Source organism: Amblyraja radiata, chromosome 16, assembly GCF_010909765.2.
Source record: "Amblyraja radiata isolate CabotCenter1 chromosome 16, sAmbRad1.1.pri, whole genome shotgun sequence".
Classification (NCBI taxonomy): Eukaryota; Metazoa; Chordata; class Chondrichthyes; order Rajiformes; family Rajidae; genus Amblyraja; species Amblyraja radiata.
Window position 1 is genome coordinate 17386548 of NC_045971.1, and position 20875 is coordinate 17407422.

The 20875-nt window shown below is 43.4% G+C and overlaps 1 protein-coding gene across 1 annotated transcript in view; it reads left to right on the top strand.

Annotated features, from left to right (window-relative positions):
• Positions 1-376: 376 nt before the first annotated feature.
• rnd2 (Rho family GTPase 2) overlaps positions 377-20875 on the top strand; it is a 76248-nt gene continuing 55749 nt past the window's right edge. The window contains exons 1-2 of the mRNA XM_033035261.1: positions 377-712; positions 1238-1325. Of these exons, the coding sequence (XP_032891152.1) occupies positions 425-712; positions 1238-1325 (376 nt within the window). The 5' untranslated portion in view covers positions 377-424. The remainder of the gene's footprint in view (positions 713-1237; positions 1326-20875) is intronic.

The following is a 20875-nucleotide window of genomic DNA, read 5'->3' on the forward strand; positions in this document are numbered from 1 at the left end:
ACGGTACCTCAGTACACCTGACAATAAACTAATGACTATGGGCCGAATGGCCTTAATTCTGCTCCTATAACTTATGAACAAATTCGTCCCAAAGTCCTCTTATCCAGATATCTATCCAAATGTATTTTAAAAGTCGAAGATGGACACAAAATGCTGGAGTACCTCAGCGGGACAGGCTGCATCAATGGACAGTGGGAATGGATCGAGGCGAGGTCGAGGCAAAAGTCGGATTGAAATCAGCTTCTATACTTTTGGAATTAGAGCCGTTTGCAGTGTTTCGAGTAAAGTTGGAGACTTGATGCAGTTTGTTTGAATCGACTCGTGTTAATGTAATCATGTCACCACTAAAGGCACGCCCAGATGCTGCTCCCTGTTTGCACACATCGCTGGGACACAGCCCACTTGATTGGTGTTCCGCATGTGAATGAGGCTGGGAGCCCGGGTGCCCGAGCGAGAGCGAGAGCGAGAGAGCGACTCAGTGAGGCTGGAGCAGGCAGCTGAGAGGGAATCGCAGGCCAACCAGTCCACTGGTTCTGTCCACTACACGCACTCCCGCTTCTGCGGGATACCAACCTCTCTGTTCATGAACAGAGGCCCCAAGAAACAAGCCATGGAGAGCCAGGTCTCTCGCTGCAAGATTGTGGTGGTGGGTGATGCACAATGTGGGAAAACCACTTTATTGCACGTTTTTGCCAAGGATTGTTATCCAGAGGTTGGTGTTATTTTTTTTTAATATATATCATTATTTTGCGCGTTGTATTGTGATTATTTAGCGCGTTTTTTTAATGATCTGAGATTTGAACGCACAGTATGGTTTATTAAGATGTTCACAGTAGGCTAGAAGGGGGATCTCGTAAACTAAATCCCAAAACAGTGTACACACACGCTGCGATCTCTCTCTCTCTCTCTCTCTCAGTCTCTCTCTCTCAGTGTATGTCTTTTCTATTCTAAATCGCTAAACTTTTTAGAAGAAAAATATGACAGTAATGGGTGTGAAGGTGTAAAAGTTCAGATTGAAGTATTTCCTAATCTGTATTTTGATCTTCCAAATATCCATTCGCCCTCGATAGCAAGTTTTTTTAAATTAAAAAAGAGAGGATGCTGATTTTAAGTCTTGTCTTCGTGTTAAATTAATTTGCTACAGTTGCGTGTTAAATATTTAACTCGTGTTCTGAAGCCGCGTTGCCCGTTCTCCTATCTCGTTGTTTAACTCCGCGCAATGTGTCTTTCACTCCAGAACTACGTCCCCACGGTGTTTGAGAACTATACGGCGAGTTTTGAAATTGACAAACAAAGGATCGAACTCAACATGTGGGACACTTCAGGTCAGTGAATCTTTTGGTCTTTAAAGGTAGCACTGTATTAATGATGGAGGCTCTCGACCCGAAGCGTCACCCATTCCTTCTCTCCAGAGACGCTGCCTGTTCCGTTGAGTTACTCCAGCATTTTGTGTCTATCTTCGGCGTGTAGACTGTATCAACAAGGGCCGGTGACTCTCTGTGGTCTCTGTATCGTTGCTGCCCGGTACCTGAGCGGTTCCTCTCACGCTCTCTCTCTCTCTCTCCCTCTCTCTGTGTACTGGTGGTGCGGGCTGATCTGAGGTGAAGCGCAGACCCGTGCGCCACTGCGCAAATTCAGCGCAACTCCCGTATCCAGATGCTGACACTCGCAGCTTGTTCTAACCGACTGGAGATCGTGCATCTCAAGCCTTGTTTTAAAATCAATGAAAGCCTCAGACACAGCCACTGATTGGGACGTGTAACCGGCTCTCCCGTGTTCTGGGCTACATCTGAACACTTGCATTGATTTGCTTGTAGTCCACCTGCATTCACTGTTGGACAGGTTGAGATTAATGAGGACGTGCGGTAGATATTTTAGCGGATGGTTGTTGACTGCGAGGAGGGACGTTAATTCATTAAACGATCGCTGGGAATCTTCCAAAGCGGTTACAAGTTACAAGTCCCGGAAAGATCCCGCAGCTCCGTCTATGCAGATCCGCGTTGTGTCTTGCTCGAGTATCTTTGGTGTTTGGACGCAAAGTGCTGGAGTAACTCAGCTGGTCAGGCAGCATCTCTGGAGATAAAATGACGGGAGACGTTTCTGGTCGGGACCCGTCTTCAGACAGGGTTCCGACCCATAACATCCCCCATCCTTTTCCTCCAGAGATGTTGCCTGACCCGCAGTTACTCCAGCACTTTGTGTCTATCTTCGGTGTAAAGCAGCGCCTGCGGTTCCTCCCTTCAACCGCGTTGTGTATACAGTATAGTTCCCTCCTTGCGCCCGGGTTGTTATTTGGTCTCTTCTATCCGACCCTGGGCTTGGCCTGAAAGGGATTTGGGAGAAATGTGTCACCTTGGATTAGTTTAGAGATACCGCCCGGAAACAGTCCCTTCGGCCCTCAGAGTCCATGCTGACCATCGATCACACTAGTTCTATGTCATCCCACTTTCCCCATCTACTTCTTACGTACTGGGGCGATCTACAGAGACCAATTAACCTATAACCCCGCACGTCGTCGGGGTGTGGGAGGAAACCCACGCAGTCACAGGGAGAACGTGCAAACTCCACACAGGCAGCACCCGAGGCTGGGATCGAACCCGTGTCTCTGCCGCTGTGAGGCAGCAGCTCGACCCGCCGCGCCACTCTGCTGCTCAAATTGTGGGTGGGGTGGGTTTGATGTTTGGGGAGCGGGATCACCAGTGAGAGAGGTGGGAGTTGTGATCTATTGGTAGATTCCCAAACAGAAATTGACAGCTCGAGTCTGATCCGCGCTGGGCTGTAAACATCCTTCACTTCGCTCCTCCCAAACAGCAGAGACATTGCCCCAGGTACATGCGGCCGCCGATGCTGGGGAAAGTCTGGGCCTTTCCCGAATCCCCTTGGGGAAAACTTGAAGAGGAAATTAATTTCGCAAAATTAAAATAAAACTATTTAACATCAGGCGCACCAAAATACATTGCTGGTGTTCTGTGTATTATCTCCAAACGGTGCAACCAGACTCTTCCCAAAGCGATGCAGCTCCGAAGCTGGCCACGGGGAGGCGACCCAGTGGAGTCATAAAGTCACACAGCACGGAAACAAGCCTCTCGGCCCAACTTGTCCGTGATGATCAGGAATACTGCCGATGTCCACCACTTCTATCTTCACCCACCTCAGAGCAAGACCGGGGGAGGGGTGGGAGGAGGAGAAATCTGAGGGATTCCACTTCCTAAAATATTAATCTTTCCAGCTACTCTAACAGGAGTGTTTTGAGTTTGCGGGTCACATCTATTACTGCCCTTCCTAAAGTTGTCATGAGTCAGGCTCTTAAGAAAGCTAATAAAATTGCCAATATTGTTCTTGGACATCGGGACTGTTCCATTGCCAACATCTCGCTTTTATTGTATCTAGTAAGTTGCACTACATCAACTTACAACGCAAAAGGTGCAGGGTGGAAATAGCAAGTGCCACATTTCTTCAGGAGGTTCATTGTTTATAAAGAGCGACTTCAAGTTGCCTATGTCTGAAACAGTCTGGAGTTTAACTACATTAGACCCTGGTAACTGAAAGCGCATTTGACAAACAGTGGAGTGACTGAAGCTGAGTTTGACTGGAGGCTGTAACTGAGTTTATTTATTGTCATGTGTACAGCGAAAAGCTTTTGTTGCGTGCTAACCAGTCAGCAGGAAGACAACAAATACATGATTATAATTGAGCCATTCACAATGTACAGATACAAGATAAAGGGGGTAAAGTGAGAGTTTATTTGAATATTTGCACCACTGAAGATGTTAATTCAAGGTCTTGAATACAATAAAATTCTGACAATCTGATAAACTACTAAATAGTCACACATCCACCACCTTAAACATTGCAAGGTGGGTATATTTTTAGTTCCATGCAGAAGTGCAAATGATGTAAGCATTCTCATTGATTGCAACAACCTCGCCACTCATTTGGACGGCTTGGCCTCTACCGTTCTCAACTCAATGACCACCAGAACATGTCAATGGCTGGACTCCACAATGAATAGAAAATGGGAGCAGCCTCCTGTGGGCTCATAACCTGCAACTGAACACTTCCAAATGGAAAAGGCAGCACTCAGAGAGGTTGGATGGCCCTTGCTCCCAATGGGGAAACCAAATCCCCTCTCTCAATTCTAGAGCTTGGTGTCTCCTAAGGACAACATATTGATTCACTGAATGTTTTCAACCTTGAGGATCCCTTTCCTGTTGTCATTTGTCCTTCATTTTGGATGTTCAATAAATTATTTACAGGAGTATTTACACTTTGGAGGGGAGACATAATGAATTATGGGTCAATATTTTTCTTAATCTGAACTTCCATTATATTTCTCTGTACTGTTTATTATAAGCGAATATATAATTGTAAGGTTGCTGGTTATTTTCACGCAGTGTGATGGAGGGAATGATTTTTGCTTCCAGTGGCTGCTATTTAGAGCATCTCCCCAGAAAAAAAAGACCTGCTAGCTGTTTGTGGAGCAGGAATTAGGACCCAGCGGAGGTTCCTTCCACCGTGGCTGCTCCCTGCTGTCCCTTTCAGTTCTCTTTCACATGAGGAGCATTGTCTGAAGCTACAATGAGCCTTTCCAAAGATGAATTCCTGCATCAATAGCCTAACAAGAGCTTGAAACCACAGCTTTCGCCCTTGAAGATCATCTTTCATGTTTAAAGTGGCCGAGGATTGTCGCTCTGAAAGCAAAGGCTGCACTTTTCCATGTTTCTCTTTTCTGTCACTGGGGATTTATCCTGCAGGAAATATGAACTGCAAGGATTTGCATTGATTTATTTGGATTCAATGACCATAAAATCTGAAAGACCATAAGAGGGGAAATACTGTGTTACCCAGGCATGTTTAATAGGGTGAGTTAGTGCACTTGTAATTGATTTATAAAACAAGGTCCTAATTAAATTTAATAGATTTATAAAGGATCCTTGCAGCCTTTTTGCCCCCAATAGAACATTTCGGTTAAATTTGATTTTACTAGTTCCAGCCCCAGTCAGCACCTACTAGCGACAGCTTCCTCAATTTTGAAGCTTTCCTTTTCTGAAATGTTTACCCTGTAACGTAATAGTAAGAGTAACTTAAATAAATAATCAGAATCGACTAATTAAAACGACTCGCATTATAAATTTATTGTGTATATTTTAAAATATAATCTGACCACACTGAAAATATACAACAGGGTAGGAGATGATTGAAAAGAGCAACATTGTTCACTTCTAAATCTGTGTCAGTGGTCTAGATTCTTTACCATCTTTTCTCATCACTGATAATGATGAGAGCCATCAGTTTTTTTGCTAATAATATTGCAGTTTCATCTTGCAGCAGATTTCAACAAAGTCCTTTTTACACACCAATAGCTTCTAATTAAGTACAAATTTTTTTAGTACAAATTAACAGGGGCGGCGCAGTGGTGCAGCTGGTAGACCCGGGTTCGATGCTAACCTTGTGTTCCGTCTGTGTGGAGTTTGCACGTTCACCCTGTGACTGTGGGTTTCCTCCAGGTGCTCCGGTTTCCTCCCATATCCCAAAGACATGTGGGTTTTTCTAGTGTAAATTGCCGCTAATTTGTGGGGAGTGGATGAGAAAGCGGGATGACATAGAACTAGTGTGAACAGGTGATGGATGATTGGCATGGACTCGGTGGGCCAAAGGGTCTGTTTCCATGCTGTTTATTTCAATCAATTCACTCAGTCAAACTATTAGTTGCTTCATGACCTACCATTTCAAATTATTTAAGTACATTTGTTTTTGCCTGCCTACTGCATCTAATTGCTGTTTAATTTAGTTTTGAAATACAGCGCGGAAACAGGCCCTTCGGCCCACCGAGTCCACGCATTACCAGAAACCCATGTATACTATCCTACACACACTAGGGACAATTTACAATTATACCAAGCTACAAACCTGTACGTCTTTGGAGTGTGGGAGGAAACCCAAGACCTCGGAGAAAACCCACGCAGGTCACGGGGAGAACGTACAAACTCCATACAGACAGCACCCGCTGTCAGGATCAAACCCGAGTCTCTGGTGCTGTAAGGCAGCACCCCCAATGCTACGCCACCGTGCCACCTTTGTGTAAGGTAACCATAGAAAGTATTTTGTTTAATTTCTCTATAACACACAGAAAATTAAACCTATCTTCTGAATTCATTCATGGAATATTTTGTAAACCTGAGTCAAACTGGATTAAAAGTTTGAGAATAAGGAGTAAGCCATTTAGAACGGAGATGAGGAAACACTTTTTCTCACAGAGAGTGGTGAGTCTGTGCAATTCGGTGGAGGCAAGTTCTCTGGATGCTTTCAAGAGAGAGCTAGATAGGGCTCTTAAAAATAGCGGAGTCAGGGGATATGGGGAGAAGGCAGGAACGGGGTACTGATTGGGGATGATCAGCCATGATCACATTGAATGGCGGTGCTGGCTCGAAGGGCCAAATGGCCTACTCCTGCACCTATTGTCTATTGTCTAAAAGTCTGTTATTATAACTTCAAAGTTCTATTTTGGTATTTGGCTGCTCATTTGAGTGTACTGCATTATTTTTGATGGGATGGGAAACTAATTGAATGTATTCTCATCTTTCGGTAAACAGGGAGATTATTTTGGGACAATCCCTTGCCCTGCGCAGGATTCTGTGGTTTCTGATAACAAATTTGCTTGAAGAATGTTGATGAGATTCGGTGCATGAATAGACGAGGTCTTAATTCAGACCTCTTGTTAGTTCCCAGAGCTATGGGCACCCACTGTTGATGGAAGATTGATTGAAAGTGGATGCTAATAAACACCACATCCATTTTAGCCGCATTCCTTGCAACCTGTGCTTTCATTTAATTTAGATGAATCCAAAATCTTACAGTAACTTCTTTGAAATTGTTACTGTTACTCCTTGGGGAGGTATAACACACAGCAATTTATTTTCAAATTGCATTAACTTTGTCAGTTTTACCAACTCATTATCAACGCAATACAATTTTTTTTTCTGGTGACCTTAGAATTCAAAATGCGCTGAATTTAAATTACGTTGCTGTAGTTATTATTTAATATAAATCTGGAATGTTGCCGAGGTTTGTCAGAGAGTTGATGTTAATCAAATTCATTTTGCAACAGACCTAGAATTCTAATTTCAGTGAGGTCATCTTAATAATAATAATAGATGGGATTTATATAGCGCCTTTTTAGAATACTCAAGGCGCTTTACATCGCATTATTCATACATTCCTCAGTCACACTCGGTAGTGGTAAGCTACTTCTGTAGCCACAGCTGCCCTGGGGCAGACTGACGGAAGCGTGGCTGCTAATCTGCGCCTACGGCCCCTCCGACCACCACCAATCACTCACACACATTCACACACAGGCAAAGGTGGGTGAAGTGTCTTGCCCAAGGACACAACGACAGTATGCACTCCAAGCGGGATTCGAACCGGCTACCTTCCGGTCGCCAGCCGAACACTTAGCCCATTGTGCCATCTGTCGTCTTGTAGGTCCCTGATGCAGTAATCTGGCCAGGGTCACCCAAAGGTGATTTGCACATGGGAGATGCAGGGTGAGTTTCTGGAGTGATTCTGAATGACCCAGATATAGTCCTTATCCTTATCACTCTGCAAAATATTGAGCTTTCAATTCTGCTTCCTTCAACTCAACTCCCCTTCTTTCAACTCAATTCACCAACGATTGAATTTCCAGGGAATGGCCATACACAGATACAGCATGGGAACATGCCTTTCTGCCCATCGAATTTGTGCGGCCCATCAACACACTGATCACACTTTGTAGTCACCCTATATTCCCATCAAGTCCATCCAGATTCTATCATTCGTTTACAAACTAGGGGGCAATTACAGTTTCCAATTATCCTATCAATGTGCACAGCTTTGGGAATGTGCCTGAAAAACGTGAGGAAGTTCCCATATTCAGAGGGAGAATGTAACAGGCAACACCCGAGGTGAAGATTGAAGCTGTGTCCTTGGCAGTGTGAGGCAGCAGCTCTCTGCTCTCTGCATCACTGTTCCACTAGTTGGCTATAATTAGCTAGATGCGCACTAACACATTGCGATGCATTGATGCAGCTCTGAGCACGAGCTGAATCCAAGTATCTGGATGTTTGGGCAAAGTTGGAATTGGGATGTGATGAAGTGTCATGAAATTGCTTAACTCCGAAATATGTATGCAATGGTCATTCCCATGATATGATTCCCAGAATATACTTGAACTGGGTCCTAGAGAGCTACTGAATCCTATACGTGCATAGTAGCACAGCTGGTGCATAGAACAGACACGGGTGGTATGAGCTGCCAGAAGAAATAGTTGAGGCAGGTACATTAACTACATTTTAAAGATATTGTGACAAGCACATGGATAGAAAGGTTTAGACGGATATGGGATTAGCTTAGATTGGGCATCTTTGTCGGCAATGAGGGCCTGTTTTCATGTAGCATGACTAGTTTCTGTTACAAATTGCTGCTTTTTGGAGAAAAGAAAATGTAGAAATGATCCATTTTTGCCCACAAACCCACTTTCCCCTCCATATCCCTGCTGCCTCCTCTCCACATGATTGTTCCTGTATCACTTCCAAAAGGCTTCAGGAATTTGCATGGGAGAAAAACAATGAGGAATTTTAACCTCAGAGAGTTGGTCTGTTTCACTGCAGTCAAGGATTAAATTCTCAAAAACCAGCAGCAGTTTGGATATGCTTTATTGGTTTACTAACTTGCAAGTTTAACCCAAGCATTTTTTACAGCAATTGGAAATCCCTGCCAAGGAGACCGGTTGCCAATTTAAAAATAGGAATTTCCTTATTTGGAGAAACTTTGTTCCCCAACTCTTGTGAAACTCACCAGAAACAGAATGGCATTGGATGAGAATGTTTAAGAAGGAACTGCAGATGCTGGAAAAGATCGAAGGTACACAAAAATGCTGGAGAAACTCAGCGGGTGCAGCGGCATCTATGGAGCGAAGGAAATAAGGCAACGTTTCGGACTGAAACCCTTCTTCAGACTGAAGAAGGGTTTCAGCCCGAAACGTTGCCTTATTTCCTTCGCTCCATAGATGCTGCTGCACCCACTGTGTTTCTCCAGCATTTTTGTGTACCTGGCAGTGGATGGGAATTGAGAAGCTGAAAATATAATCGAATAATAAACTCTCTAACTTTATATTTACTCTTGTTGAGCGAAGGAAAAGCATTGTTGTTCAGTATCCATACTTTGCAAATTGGTTTGGTCCCTGTAGTTTGCAGGTCTCCATCAAGACTGAAAGGTTGTTGCTCATTGCAGGACCCTGAGGGAAAATGGACCAGATAATGACAGGAGCCTTGGAATCTGTGGGAGTCACCTACTGACCCAGCTGAGGCTGCAAGAAAGCAAGACCTTGTGTTAGACAAGAGGTTGAAGGAAGTTGGACACAAAGTGCTGGAGTAACTCAGCCGGTCCAGGCAGTATCTCTGGAGAAAATGGACAGGTGACGCTTCGATTCAGATGAATGGTTCTGCCCCGAAACATCAGCCATCCTTTTTTCTCCAGAGATGCTGCCAGACCAAGTGCTACTTCAGCACTTCGTGTCTATCTTCCCTCTATATATTCCCTCTGAATCGGCCCTTATCTTACACCCCTTCATCAAATCTCCTCTCAAATTTCCTCACAGGAAGCCTAGATCCTTCATCCCTGGAATCATCCCCAGTAAATGTTTTCTGCATTCTCACTTCTATACATTCAAATCCCTGCTAAAGTTTGGTGACCAGACTTGGATACAAAGCTCCAGTTATAGCCTGACCAATGTTTTGTTGAGGTTTGTCGCATCTTTCCAGCTTTTGTGCTCTTAGCTTGTAGTTGTAAATCCTAGAATGGTTTAATAATGGCAAAAAAAAACTTATACTGACATTTTGGAAAAAATACATCGATACCAACGCTTAAAATGTGGATTTCAAACATGTTGGGAACCTTACATCTTGAAGAAATGCGATTCCTCCTAACAGACAAAGTAGACCAATTCCTAAGGATTTGGTCTCCATTTGTCGACTTCTTACAAGCATAAGGTGCAACACAAACGTAGAACTGATCCGTTTCAGGACTGGGTGAATGGTGGTCAAGAGTAACAAATAGCTATCTCTCCTTTATTCTTCTGCTTTCTACCTCTGCTTCTTTTCTCTTCATTTTCTTACTTTTCGCATTTTCCTTTTCTCACTTTCTGATATCACACACTTCTCTATTTCTTTTCTATTCTCTTTCAGTCTCCTTTTTATTGTTAAAATTAAAAAAAATAAGAAGCTGTACATGAACTGTAACATGTCAGTATATACTAGGTATCTATGGTACCATATTATTGTACTTACTTCTAATAAAAAAATAAAAAAAATAATAAAAAAGTAAATCCCAGAAACATTTTTGTGGCAGATAAATATTCTCCCAATAGTGGACATTGGTAAACTCTGTGGAGGGTGAGATATTGTGCCTGAGTCCCTTTACTTTAGACAAATGCACAGTTCAGTTCTGTCCATCGGTCTCGGGTTGCTAAAATATCCAACATTGCTCAGAATACAAGGAAATGCTGATTGCAACACAGGGGCATTAAATCTGTTCCACTAACAATATCCTCTATAAGAGACGATCTTAAAGCTGATTCTATCACAATTTACACTTGGGAGGCTGAGAGTGGTGTGTGTGTGTGTGTAGGGGACATGGAGAGAGAGGTTAATTGAGTAGCATTCAGGTTTTGAAAAGGAAGATAGATAGGCACCTCCGTCACAAAGCAGCCCATGACGCCAAGAGCAGCACTTTGACCCGATGTTAAGGTGCCCTAATGCTCTCTTGATGCATTTGTTTAAATGAACTGCTCTGTTATCTCAAATCGACAGGCAGTTATTCAATTTGTGCCGAGGAGCTGCTCCACAGTCCAATCCAACCACGCCGTGGTCTGAATGAATGTTTTCCAGAATAAACTAAACTGGCTCCCACAGTAGTTCAGTGCAGCTGCACTTTGAGCCAAGTGTCTGGGAACACCACCAGAGATCCTGTTTACTCTGGAGCGTTGGAGGTTGAGGGGAGACCTGATAGAAGCATGGAAAATGAGAAGAATCATCGATAGGGTGGCAGTCAGAACCTTCGATGTCAAAGGCTAGAGAAATCAGCTTTATGGTGAGAGGGACAAAGTTTAAAGGAGTCGTGTGAGGAAAGTTTATTTTTTTACACAGAGTGGCGGATGGATCATAGATATGCAGGGATTGGAGCGATATGGATCACATACAGGCTAGTTTAGGGGAGATTATCCTAACTGGCATCTCGTTAACACGGACATTGTGGGGTGAAGAGTCAGTACCTCTGCTGTATTGTTCTACATTCTAAATCTACGTGGATGGAATTCCATTGCCTATTCCAGCCTGGTTACAACTTTCTTTTTTTAAAACTATTATTTCATTCACTTCATTAAGATTGTCACTGCCGGGGCAGAGTGGAGTGGAGGCAGCTTGTTCTCAGAGCAGATTTATCCTGGACTCTGTACACAAGCTGCCTATGTCTCTTGTCAGCCTGAGAACCTACAAAGGTCACGACCCCTTGACCCCCCCCCCCATGTGACCTGTGTCTTTCTAAAATCAGATAACGGGCTGAGCTTTTGCCCCCTTGATTAGCAATCCCAATTAATTGATTAAGGACCTAGAATGCAGATTAATAAAGAGGAACGGACCTCGAGAACAAAGGCTCGACTATTAGTGCTTTGGAAGCAGCGCAAACCACTTTAGCCCACACACAATCAATGATCCACTTAGTGGAAAAGATTGAATTGTGCTTTAATAAATCATAGTCCTATGGCAGAACCAAATGACACTAATGTCAATTTAACAGCAATGCCCCTCTCCAAACCCTGACCCACACAGGAAATGTCACCGGGACAATACAGCCCCTTTTTATGGCTTTCATTGGTCTCATTATTTTCACATGGAGTTGAAAACCCTCTTGGCATTCTCAGCAGCTCACAGATTCTATAGCTTAAGCCTTGAGTCTGTGAGATAAAATCAAGGGTCAGGAATGCCTGTGGTTAAGGATAAGTCAATGGCTATATTTGCAGATGGGTGGTGGATACAGTCTTCTACCATATGATATTTTAGTGAAGTATTAAGTAACAGATTGTTGGGTCTGAACAGCTTCAGCTCTGAGTCGGTGGATAGCACATTGTCAGGAGGTTGTAGATTTGAATCCCCACCCAGGTCCATGTTGAAATCTAGACTGATAATCAGTGCAGCACTGCACTGTCGGAGAAGCTGCCTGCTGACTTTAAACAAGGATCCCGTCTGCTCTCTCTCGAGTAGTTATGACATATTGAAGAGAAGCAGGGGTGTATTACTGATGTCCTGGGCAATATCTATCCTTCAATAAATATGATAAAATCGCCATGTGTTATTGTTTTGCTGTTTCTGGGAAGTTGCTATACACAATTTGATGTGTTCCCCATGTAACAAGAGTGAAGATGATTCAAAAGGGACTTCATTTGCCTTCGGGCAGTGTGGGATAACTTGAAGCTGTGAAGTGTGTGGTATCCTGATAATCAGCACTCTCTCTGCACCGCACTGAAACATCAGTCTAGGTTTTTAAAATGGGACTGGAGAAGGATTTTAACCCACAGGAAGAAAGTATTTTTAATATATCACGTGTCGAACAACTAATGTGGCTATCAATTATTTCCATCCTGATATGCAGCAAAGTTATTGGTACATTGTGGGCTGAAGTGCCTCTTCCTGAGTTGTACATCGGTAGAGAATAATTTTACCAGCCACGCCAAGCCAAAGAAACATTGACAAATATGTTTACGGTGTTGCCCTACAGAACTGATTTTTTTTAACCCCAAACTGCGAGACCAAATTTGTAACAGTGTGCATGTCAAAAGATTGTGCTACAGTTTTCTGTCCAATATTGACTGGCTCTTACTTCAGTATGAAATAACCAGTGGGACCAGTGACCACAGTTCGATTAGGTTTAAGCTAGTTATGGATAGGGACGGAGAAGGTCCACGTGTTAAAATGCTCAATTGGGGTAAGGCCAACTTTGAGGGTATGAGAGAAGGTCTCGCTCAAGCTGAATGGAGCAGGTTATTTGAGGGGAAAGGAACATCGACCAAGTGGGATATTTTAAAACGTGTACCGATGAAAGCTCATGATTGTACGTCCACGTTAGAGTGAAGTGCAAAGTAGGCAAACATAAGGAAGCCTGGCTGACAAGAGAAATTGAAGTGTTGGTCAAAAACAAGAAGGATGCATGGGACAGGTATAGGCAGCTGGGATCAAGTGCATCCCTGGGGGAATTTCGGGAACTAAGGAGTAAACTGAAAAAAGAGATCAGAAGGGCAAAAAGGGGCCAGGAGATAGCTATGGCGGGTAGCATTTAGGACAATCTCAATAGATTTTATAAATACATAAGGGGGAAAAGGGTAACTAGAGAAAGAATGGGACCTCTCAGGAATTAAAGTGGTCACCTCTGTGTGGAGCCATAGGAGATGGGCAAGGTCTTCATTGAGTATTTCTCTGTATTTACCGAGGAGAAAGGCAGTAGGATGGAGGAACTTCTGCAGTCAATGGAAGTGGCCTGAGAGCAGTCAGTGTTGCCGTCAAAGTAGTACTGAAGGTACTGTCGTGTATGAAAGTAGATAAATCTTCAGGGCCTGATCCGATATATTCGAGGACATTGCAGGAAATTAGAGTGGAATTTGCGGGAGCCCTGGTTGAAATTTACGAGTCGTCCTTAAACACAGGAGAAGTGCTGGATGACTCGAGGGTGGCAAATATTGTGCCTCTTTTCAAGATTAGCTGCAGGGAAAATGCTGGGAAGTATAGGCCGGTGAGCTTAACATCTGTAGTTGGAAAGTTACTAGAGAGTATTCTGGAGGATAGGTTACACAGGCATTTGGATGGGCAAGGGCTGATTAGGGATAGTCAGCATGGTTTTGTTCATGGGAGGTCGTGTCTCACAAATCTGATTGATTTTTTTTGAAGACGTGACCAAAAAGACCGATGAGGGCACAGTTGTAGATGTTATGTACATGGATTTCAGTAAGGCATTCAACAAGGTTCCACATGGTAGGCTGAACTTATTTTTGCCTTCAATCACAATGAGGAATGTGGAGGAGTCGATGTGGTGGATGTTCATGTTAAAAATGTATTTGCGTGTCTTGTTGCTCTTTATTGGTAGAGTGTATGGCAATCTGAATTTCACTGTACCTTAATTGGTACATGTGACAATAAACTCGCCTTGAGTAGGCTGGGTCTCTATTTCATGGAGCGCAGGAGGATGAGGGGTGATCTTATAGAGGTATACAATATCATGAGAGGAATAGATCGGGTAGATGCACAGTCTCTTGCCCAGAGTAGGGGAATCGATGACCGGAGGACATAGGCTCAAGGTGAAGGGGAAAAGATTTAATAGGAATTTGAGGGGGGTAACCTTTTTACACAAAGGGTGTACAAAGGGAACAAGCTGCCAGAGGAGAGTGTTGAGGCTGGGACTATCCCATCGTTTAAGAAACAGACAGGTACATGGATAGGGGAAACTCAGCGGGTGCAGCAGCATCTATGGAGCGAAGGAAATAGGCGACGTTTCGGGCCGAAACCCTTCTTTAGACGGATGGTACATGGATAGGACAGGTTTGGAGGGATATGGACCAAGGGCAGGCAAGTGGGACATTGTTGGCTGGTGTGGGCAAGTTGGGCCGAAGGGCCTTCTTCAACACTGTAGCACTCTATGACTCTACTTCAACAAGGCACTGGCTCTTGTTGAAGTACCATGCACAGTTGTACTTTTATTTTACAATGTAATCTGAAAGTTAAATACAATCAGATCATCTTATCCCCTGGTGATGATAGCAACTTCTTTACTGATGTCTCAGTTTTGGAGCCAGGTTATGGTGTGCTTGCGTGATTGTCCACGTGCGCTGCGATAGATTAGAGGAGGCGGTCTTTGATGGGGGGGGGGGGGGGGGGGGGTATTGGATGCATTCAGTTGGTTAGCTTTCATGACCACGGTGTCAATTAGGAATGGGTTTGAATTTCTGTCAGAGGTGGCCACATTATTTTTTTTGTCCATGTTTTATCTGTCTCTCTACACGTTATGTAGAAGGTTTAGGAAAAAAAGGAAACTATGATTGCTGGAAATTGTAATAAAAATAGAAAATTCTCTGAATATCTGAGAGGTTGCTCAGGATGTAAAAGTAAATGTGAGTCAATAGGTTAACACTTGGAAGAATCTGCCTGACCTGCTGCACATTTATAGCACATTTTGTGTTGATTTAATTTACACCTGCTGAATTATAAATATTCCCCCTCTCTCACTGTCACTTTCCTCATCTTATTATTTTGTTGAACTGGCTGTTACAATGTCGAATGTACCAATCTATTCATTCGAAAGAAGCTTGCCGTGGATACAATCTACATTCACATTAAAACTGACTGGAAATGATTCAAATGGATTGCATGTTTATGCTTTAGGGGCTTTGAACTAGCTTCACTCGTGCGAGATCTGGGGAGTTTGTTTTCTAAAATGAAAAGTAAAGATGTAACGGGATTCTCTCCCCTTAATCTCTGCAGCCCAATGTTCTATATCTGGATGAGAAGGTGCAATACGTGCGCTAAGAAACCTTTTGCATCTGTCCCTGTCACTGTAATGTGATGTCTGGGAGCTGTGGTCTGAGTCTCAGATGGGCAAAAGACACAGCTGTGCACAGTTCGACCCTATTCTCTGTGCCAGCCCCACTCAGTTATCCAAACACTATTCCACAACAGGTTAATCTGAAGGGATTCTACTGTGAACCAAATTGAATCATTGCCTGGTGTTTTTAGTCTTTTTTTTAGTTTTCGAGATGCAGCGTGGAAACAGGCCCTTCGGCCCACTGAGCCTACTCGGACTAGCAATCCCCACAGATTTACACTATCCTACACACACTAGAGACACATGTTGCATTTGTACCAAGCCAATTAACCTACAGACATGGACGTCTATGGAGAGCGGGAGGAGTCCCAAGAGCTCGGAGAAATTTCACGTGGGTCATGGGGAGAACGTACAAACTCCGTACAGACAAGCACCCGTAGACAGGATCGAACCCGGATCTCTGGCGCTGTAAGGCAGCAACTCTATCACTACACCACCCTGCCGCCTGCGTTCTCTTCATCATAGTAAATGTCCGCACTCTCAACATTTAAAAAAAAGAATCAGTCTCAGTGAGTTATAAATGCTGCCTGACCTGCCGAGTTCCTTCAGCACTATGTGTTTTGCTCCAGATTGCAGCATCTGCAGTTTGTTGTGTGTCCAGTGTCACTGTGTGATGCAGGGAGGCTGAGGGTGATGGGGAAAATATGTTAATTTGTAGTGCCCATCTTTTCTTTGCAGAAGATTTTACCATTGGTACGTTGTCTCACTCAACACGACTTTGACCACAAATGGCTCAAGTTAATCTCAAAAGTGATGAGAAAGAACATTGTATTTATTACAAGAAAAGTAAAATGAACCCTAAAAATAGATGGGGTCCCTCAAAGACGTCTGTTTGGATTGTTGATTAAATTTTCACCAAAGTGAAGGAATGATTTTCAGATCGCCTTTTGTTTGCTTTTCTGTTCCTTCCTTCCTTGCCTTCATCCAGACAGGAGTGTAAATTGTATAAATCACTGTGACATCTGCAGTGGTGAGAGAGTGCATCATTCGTAGTGAAATATAACACCATCAATGTTAGTTTATACCCAAGGTGTAGCATTACACAAACATTGATGTAAAGCTGCAGGAATCGTGTCAGATGTTCAAAAACTCAAATCAGGTAGGTTTAAGGAGTGTTACTGAAGAGTACAGCACAGGAACTGTGCGGCACAGCTGGTAGAGCTGCTGCCTCACAGTGCCGGAGACCCAGGTCACAGTGCCAGAGACCCAGGTTCGATCCTGACCTCGGGTGTTGTCTGTGTAGAGTTTGTGCGTTCTGCCTGTGACTGCGTGGGTTTCCTCCAGGTGCTCCGGTTTCCTTCCACATCCCAAAGATCCCAGTCTCCTGTAGCTAACACCCTCTGTTCTATGCAACTTACTGGCATCTTATCCAACGTCTCCATGTCCTTCCTGTAAGGAGGGGTCCAATCTTTTTTATCAGACACCATTTTATCAGCATGCATCACGGCACGGTTTGGGAACAGCTCCATCCAAGACAGCGAGAGAATTGTGAACGCAGCCCAGACCATCACACAGGCCAACCTGCCTTGCATTGACTCCATTTACACCTCACGCTGCCTCGGCAAGGTCACCAGTATAATCAAGGACGAGTCGCACCCTAGCCACTCCCTCTTCTCCCCATCGGGCAAAATGTATATAAGTGTGAAAGGGCATACCTTCAGATTCAGGGACAGTTTCTTCCCAGCTGTTATAAGGCAACTGAACCATCCTACCAGCAACTAGAGAACAGTCCTGTATTACTGTCTACCATTGGTGACCACTGGTCTATCTCTATGTTTGATCGGACTTTACTGGCTTTATCTTGCACTAAACGTTATTCACTGTATTCCCTTTATCATGTATCTGTACACTGTGGATGGCTTGATTATAATCATGTATTGCCTTTCCGCTGACTGGTTAGCAGGCGACAAAAGCTAAACGTGACAACGTGCAGACGAGTACTCAAACTCAAGTCTGCACACAATACTCCAACTGAAGCCGAAGCTAAGTAAATCTGGAGGAGAAAGCAGAGGTAGTGAAGCAGAATGGGTTCTAGGGTTAATTCTAGAGCTTAAAGAATCTTGGCAGCTGATGGGATGGCTACTAATGGTGAAGCAATGTGGCGGTACTCAAATAGCTAGACTCGGAGGAGCTCGGATATACCAGTGGTTTATTAAACAGGAGTAGACTATGAGGGAGGGCGATACAATGCTACATTCCTCCTCATTCTAACCTGGCTGTGAGGTTACTTGTGAGTGAATCTAGTCTGTAATTAATTTGGCAACAGAAGTCTTCTGCAAATAGGCTGTCTGTCTGTTTACACTGTTGGATCCTAATTAACATTAACTGAAAATGTGCAGCTTGAGTCCCCAGTGAAGTTGTGTAGAGATTCTCGCTGTGGAGTGATAGCACTAATTTGTGGGTACCGCATTGAGAAGCAATCAGCAGTATGGATGCTTGGTTCAGATTGAAATTAATGCATGCAACAATCTGTCATTTTAGGTTTAAAATAATGGGGAAACCTTGTTCACTGGAGCTGACAGATTTTTGCCATGGAAACTTTCGTAACTCCTGGGATTTGTGTGCATGCAGTGTTGAATGAGACCTGCTGAGTAGCAGATGGCATTGCATTTATCACTATGATCCATTGCTAGGCTTGACATGGAGTCCATGAGAGGAACACAGTTTAGCTGAGCTCCCCCAGCTCGGTGTTGCAGAATAGCCTCTCCAACCTCCTGCCAGACTACAGAATAAGAACCAAAAGGGGTGCATTGAACATAGACCAACACAGCACAGGAACAGGCCCTTCGGCCCATATCATCCGCGCTGAACATGATACCAAGTTAACTTAATCTCCTCTGCCTGTACGTGATCCATATCCCCCCCCCCATTTCCTGCATTTCCACGTGACTATCTTAAAGCATTGAGAGGCAATCAGCAGTAAGTTTTTCACTCAAAGGGCGTATGGAATGGGTGTATGGAATGAGCAGCCAGAGGAGGCAGGGACTATTGCAACGCTTTAGATACATTAAGACAGGTACATGGATAGGACAGGTTTAGAGGGATATGGCCAAATGCAGGTAGGTGGGACTAGTGTAGATGGGACATATTGGCCGAAGGGCATGTTTCCAGTCTATGACTGTACAGATACTTGCTACAGATTTAAATTAAAGTATGCAATAATCTGCGATCATATTGAGCCTGTATTGGTTGTAGCAGATTAAAATGACAAGTTTGGACTACAGGTTCCTGCTGTGAGGTAAATGTTAAAATGACACCTTTAGGCTACATTAAAAACAACTTGTCCCTGCCATCCTGATGGAATTTCTAAAAAAAATGTTGAATGCATTGTAAACTGTCATTGCACCTGAATGTTTATAGGTGTCGGAGAAATAATCTGTTTATAGAAAATTATGCATAATCCAAAGTGTGAGTGTAAAATTGTGAGTGTGTCATACAAGCCAAAGAAAAATAAAATCACCTCTGAGGTAGCAACTTAATTTATTTCTGCCAATAGAGACCTTGCATAATGTAGCTCTGCATTATTCTTCAATTTCTCTTCCTAATCGATCACTGTCAGCTATTTATACTCTATTTAAAAAATGCTGCGCTGGAATCTTTGAATGCGTGAGTATTCTAGAATACCATGAGAATACAGTGGGCAGTGCTGTAAATAGCTCTCTATATTTAGTCGGACTGGGAAAAGTGAAAATCTCAGTCTGGTATGTCACTGAAGTCATCCGGTAAAGATCTAATCGTGTAGCTGGCACCGTTTTCCCTTCTTTGGGCAGAATCTGTGAAATGTGTCTATTGCCCCCACAGGTACGCACATTATAGATTAGTTTTATCCTTGTAATCTTTCTCCCAGCTTATTTCAGCCCTTTAAGAACTCGTGACATTCACAAAGCCATCGGTCTTTAAGAACGCAATATTGTGTTTCCTCATGTTGAAAGCATTCTCTTCACAAAATGATTAATCCCTTATTTCCCAAGCCCACAGACATTAAAAATCAATAAAGAAATTGTAATGAAGTGCAACCATTTGAGGTTCTTTTTTCTTGCAGATCCCATTTGTTGTGTTTTAATTATGTATAAATGTAAAATTGATGGTAACATATTCAGTGACTTAATGACTTGTGGATTCTCTGTTCCGCTAACTCAGAAGGACTCGGAACATTGGCCTGAATCTGTAGTTGCAGCCATGCTGAAACCCCTAATGGTCTCTGTATAGTTTACTGCATCTTTTGATATGTCTAATTTCACTCTGGCATTTGTATGAAAAGTATCAAATGCTAAGAAACGCCTTGGGCGTGAAACGATTCTTAGGATAAAGCCATTTAAGGCATGGGAGTGTGTAGGAAGGAACTGCAACTGCTGTTTTATACCAAAGAATGCCACAAAATGCTTAGTGGATCAGGCAGCATCCCTGGAGAAAAGAAATCGGTGACGTTTTGGGTCGGAACCCTTCTTCCAGGGTACTCTTCAAGGAAGAAGGGTTCCATCCCAAAATGTCACCTATTCCTATATCCAGAGATGCTGCCTGACCCGCTGAGTTACTCCAGCATTTTGTAACTATATAACGTTTGGGCAGACTTGACGGGTATATAAAATTATGAAAAGTGTGGATAAGGTAGACAGTCAGAATCTTCTTCTCAGGGTGAAAATGTCAAAGACTACAGGGCATAGCATTCAGGTCAGAGATACTATGTGTGGCAAGTTTTCTTCACACAGAAGGTGGTGAAAACAGATACAATAGTGGCATTTACGAGGCCTTTAAATAGGCACATGGATATGCTGGAAATAGAGGGATACGGATAATGTGCAGGGAGAGAGGATTAGTTCATCTTGGCATCATGTTAGGCACAGACATTGTGCGCTAAAGGGCATGTTCCTGTGCTGTACAATTCCATGTTCTATAAAGTAACCTCGATACGTATGCTGACAGGAATGCTAATCTTTCTTCAGTAGGGGAGTTGGATAGATCTGAAAGTAACCTGCGATGCAATGTGTTATCCATATAACGTAGGAGGATGCAGAGGTTGTGGAGAAAGATTAATGGACTTAGCTCTGCCTATGGCAGTAGGTGCAGGGCCCACTACATCATAAAGTCCATGAAGCACAGCAGCATTTTGCCAACACCTAGTTAGAGGATTAGAGGATTAACTTCCACAATAATCCCCATAGCGAAGAAACCAGTTGTTGCCTGCCTAAATGAC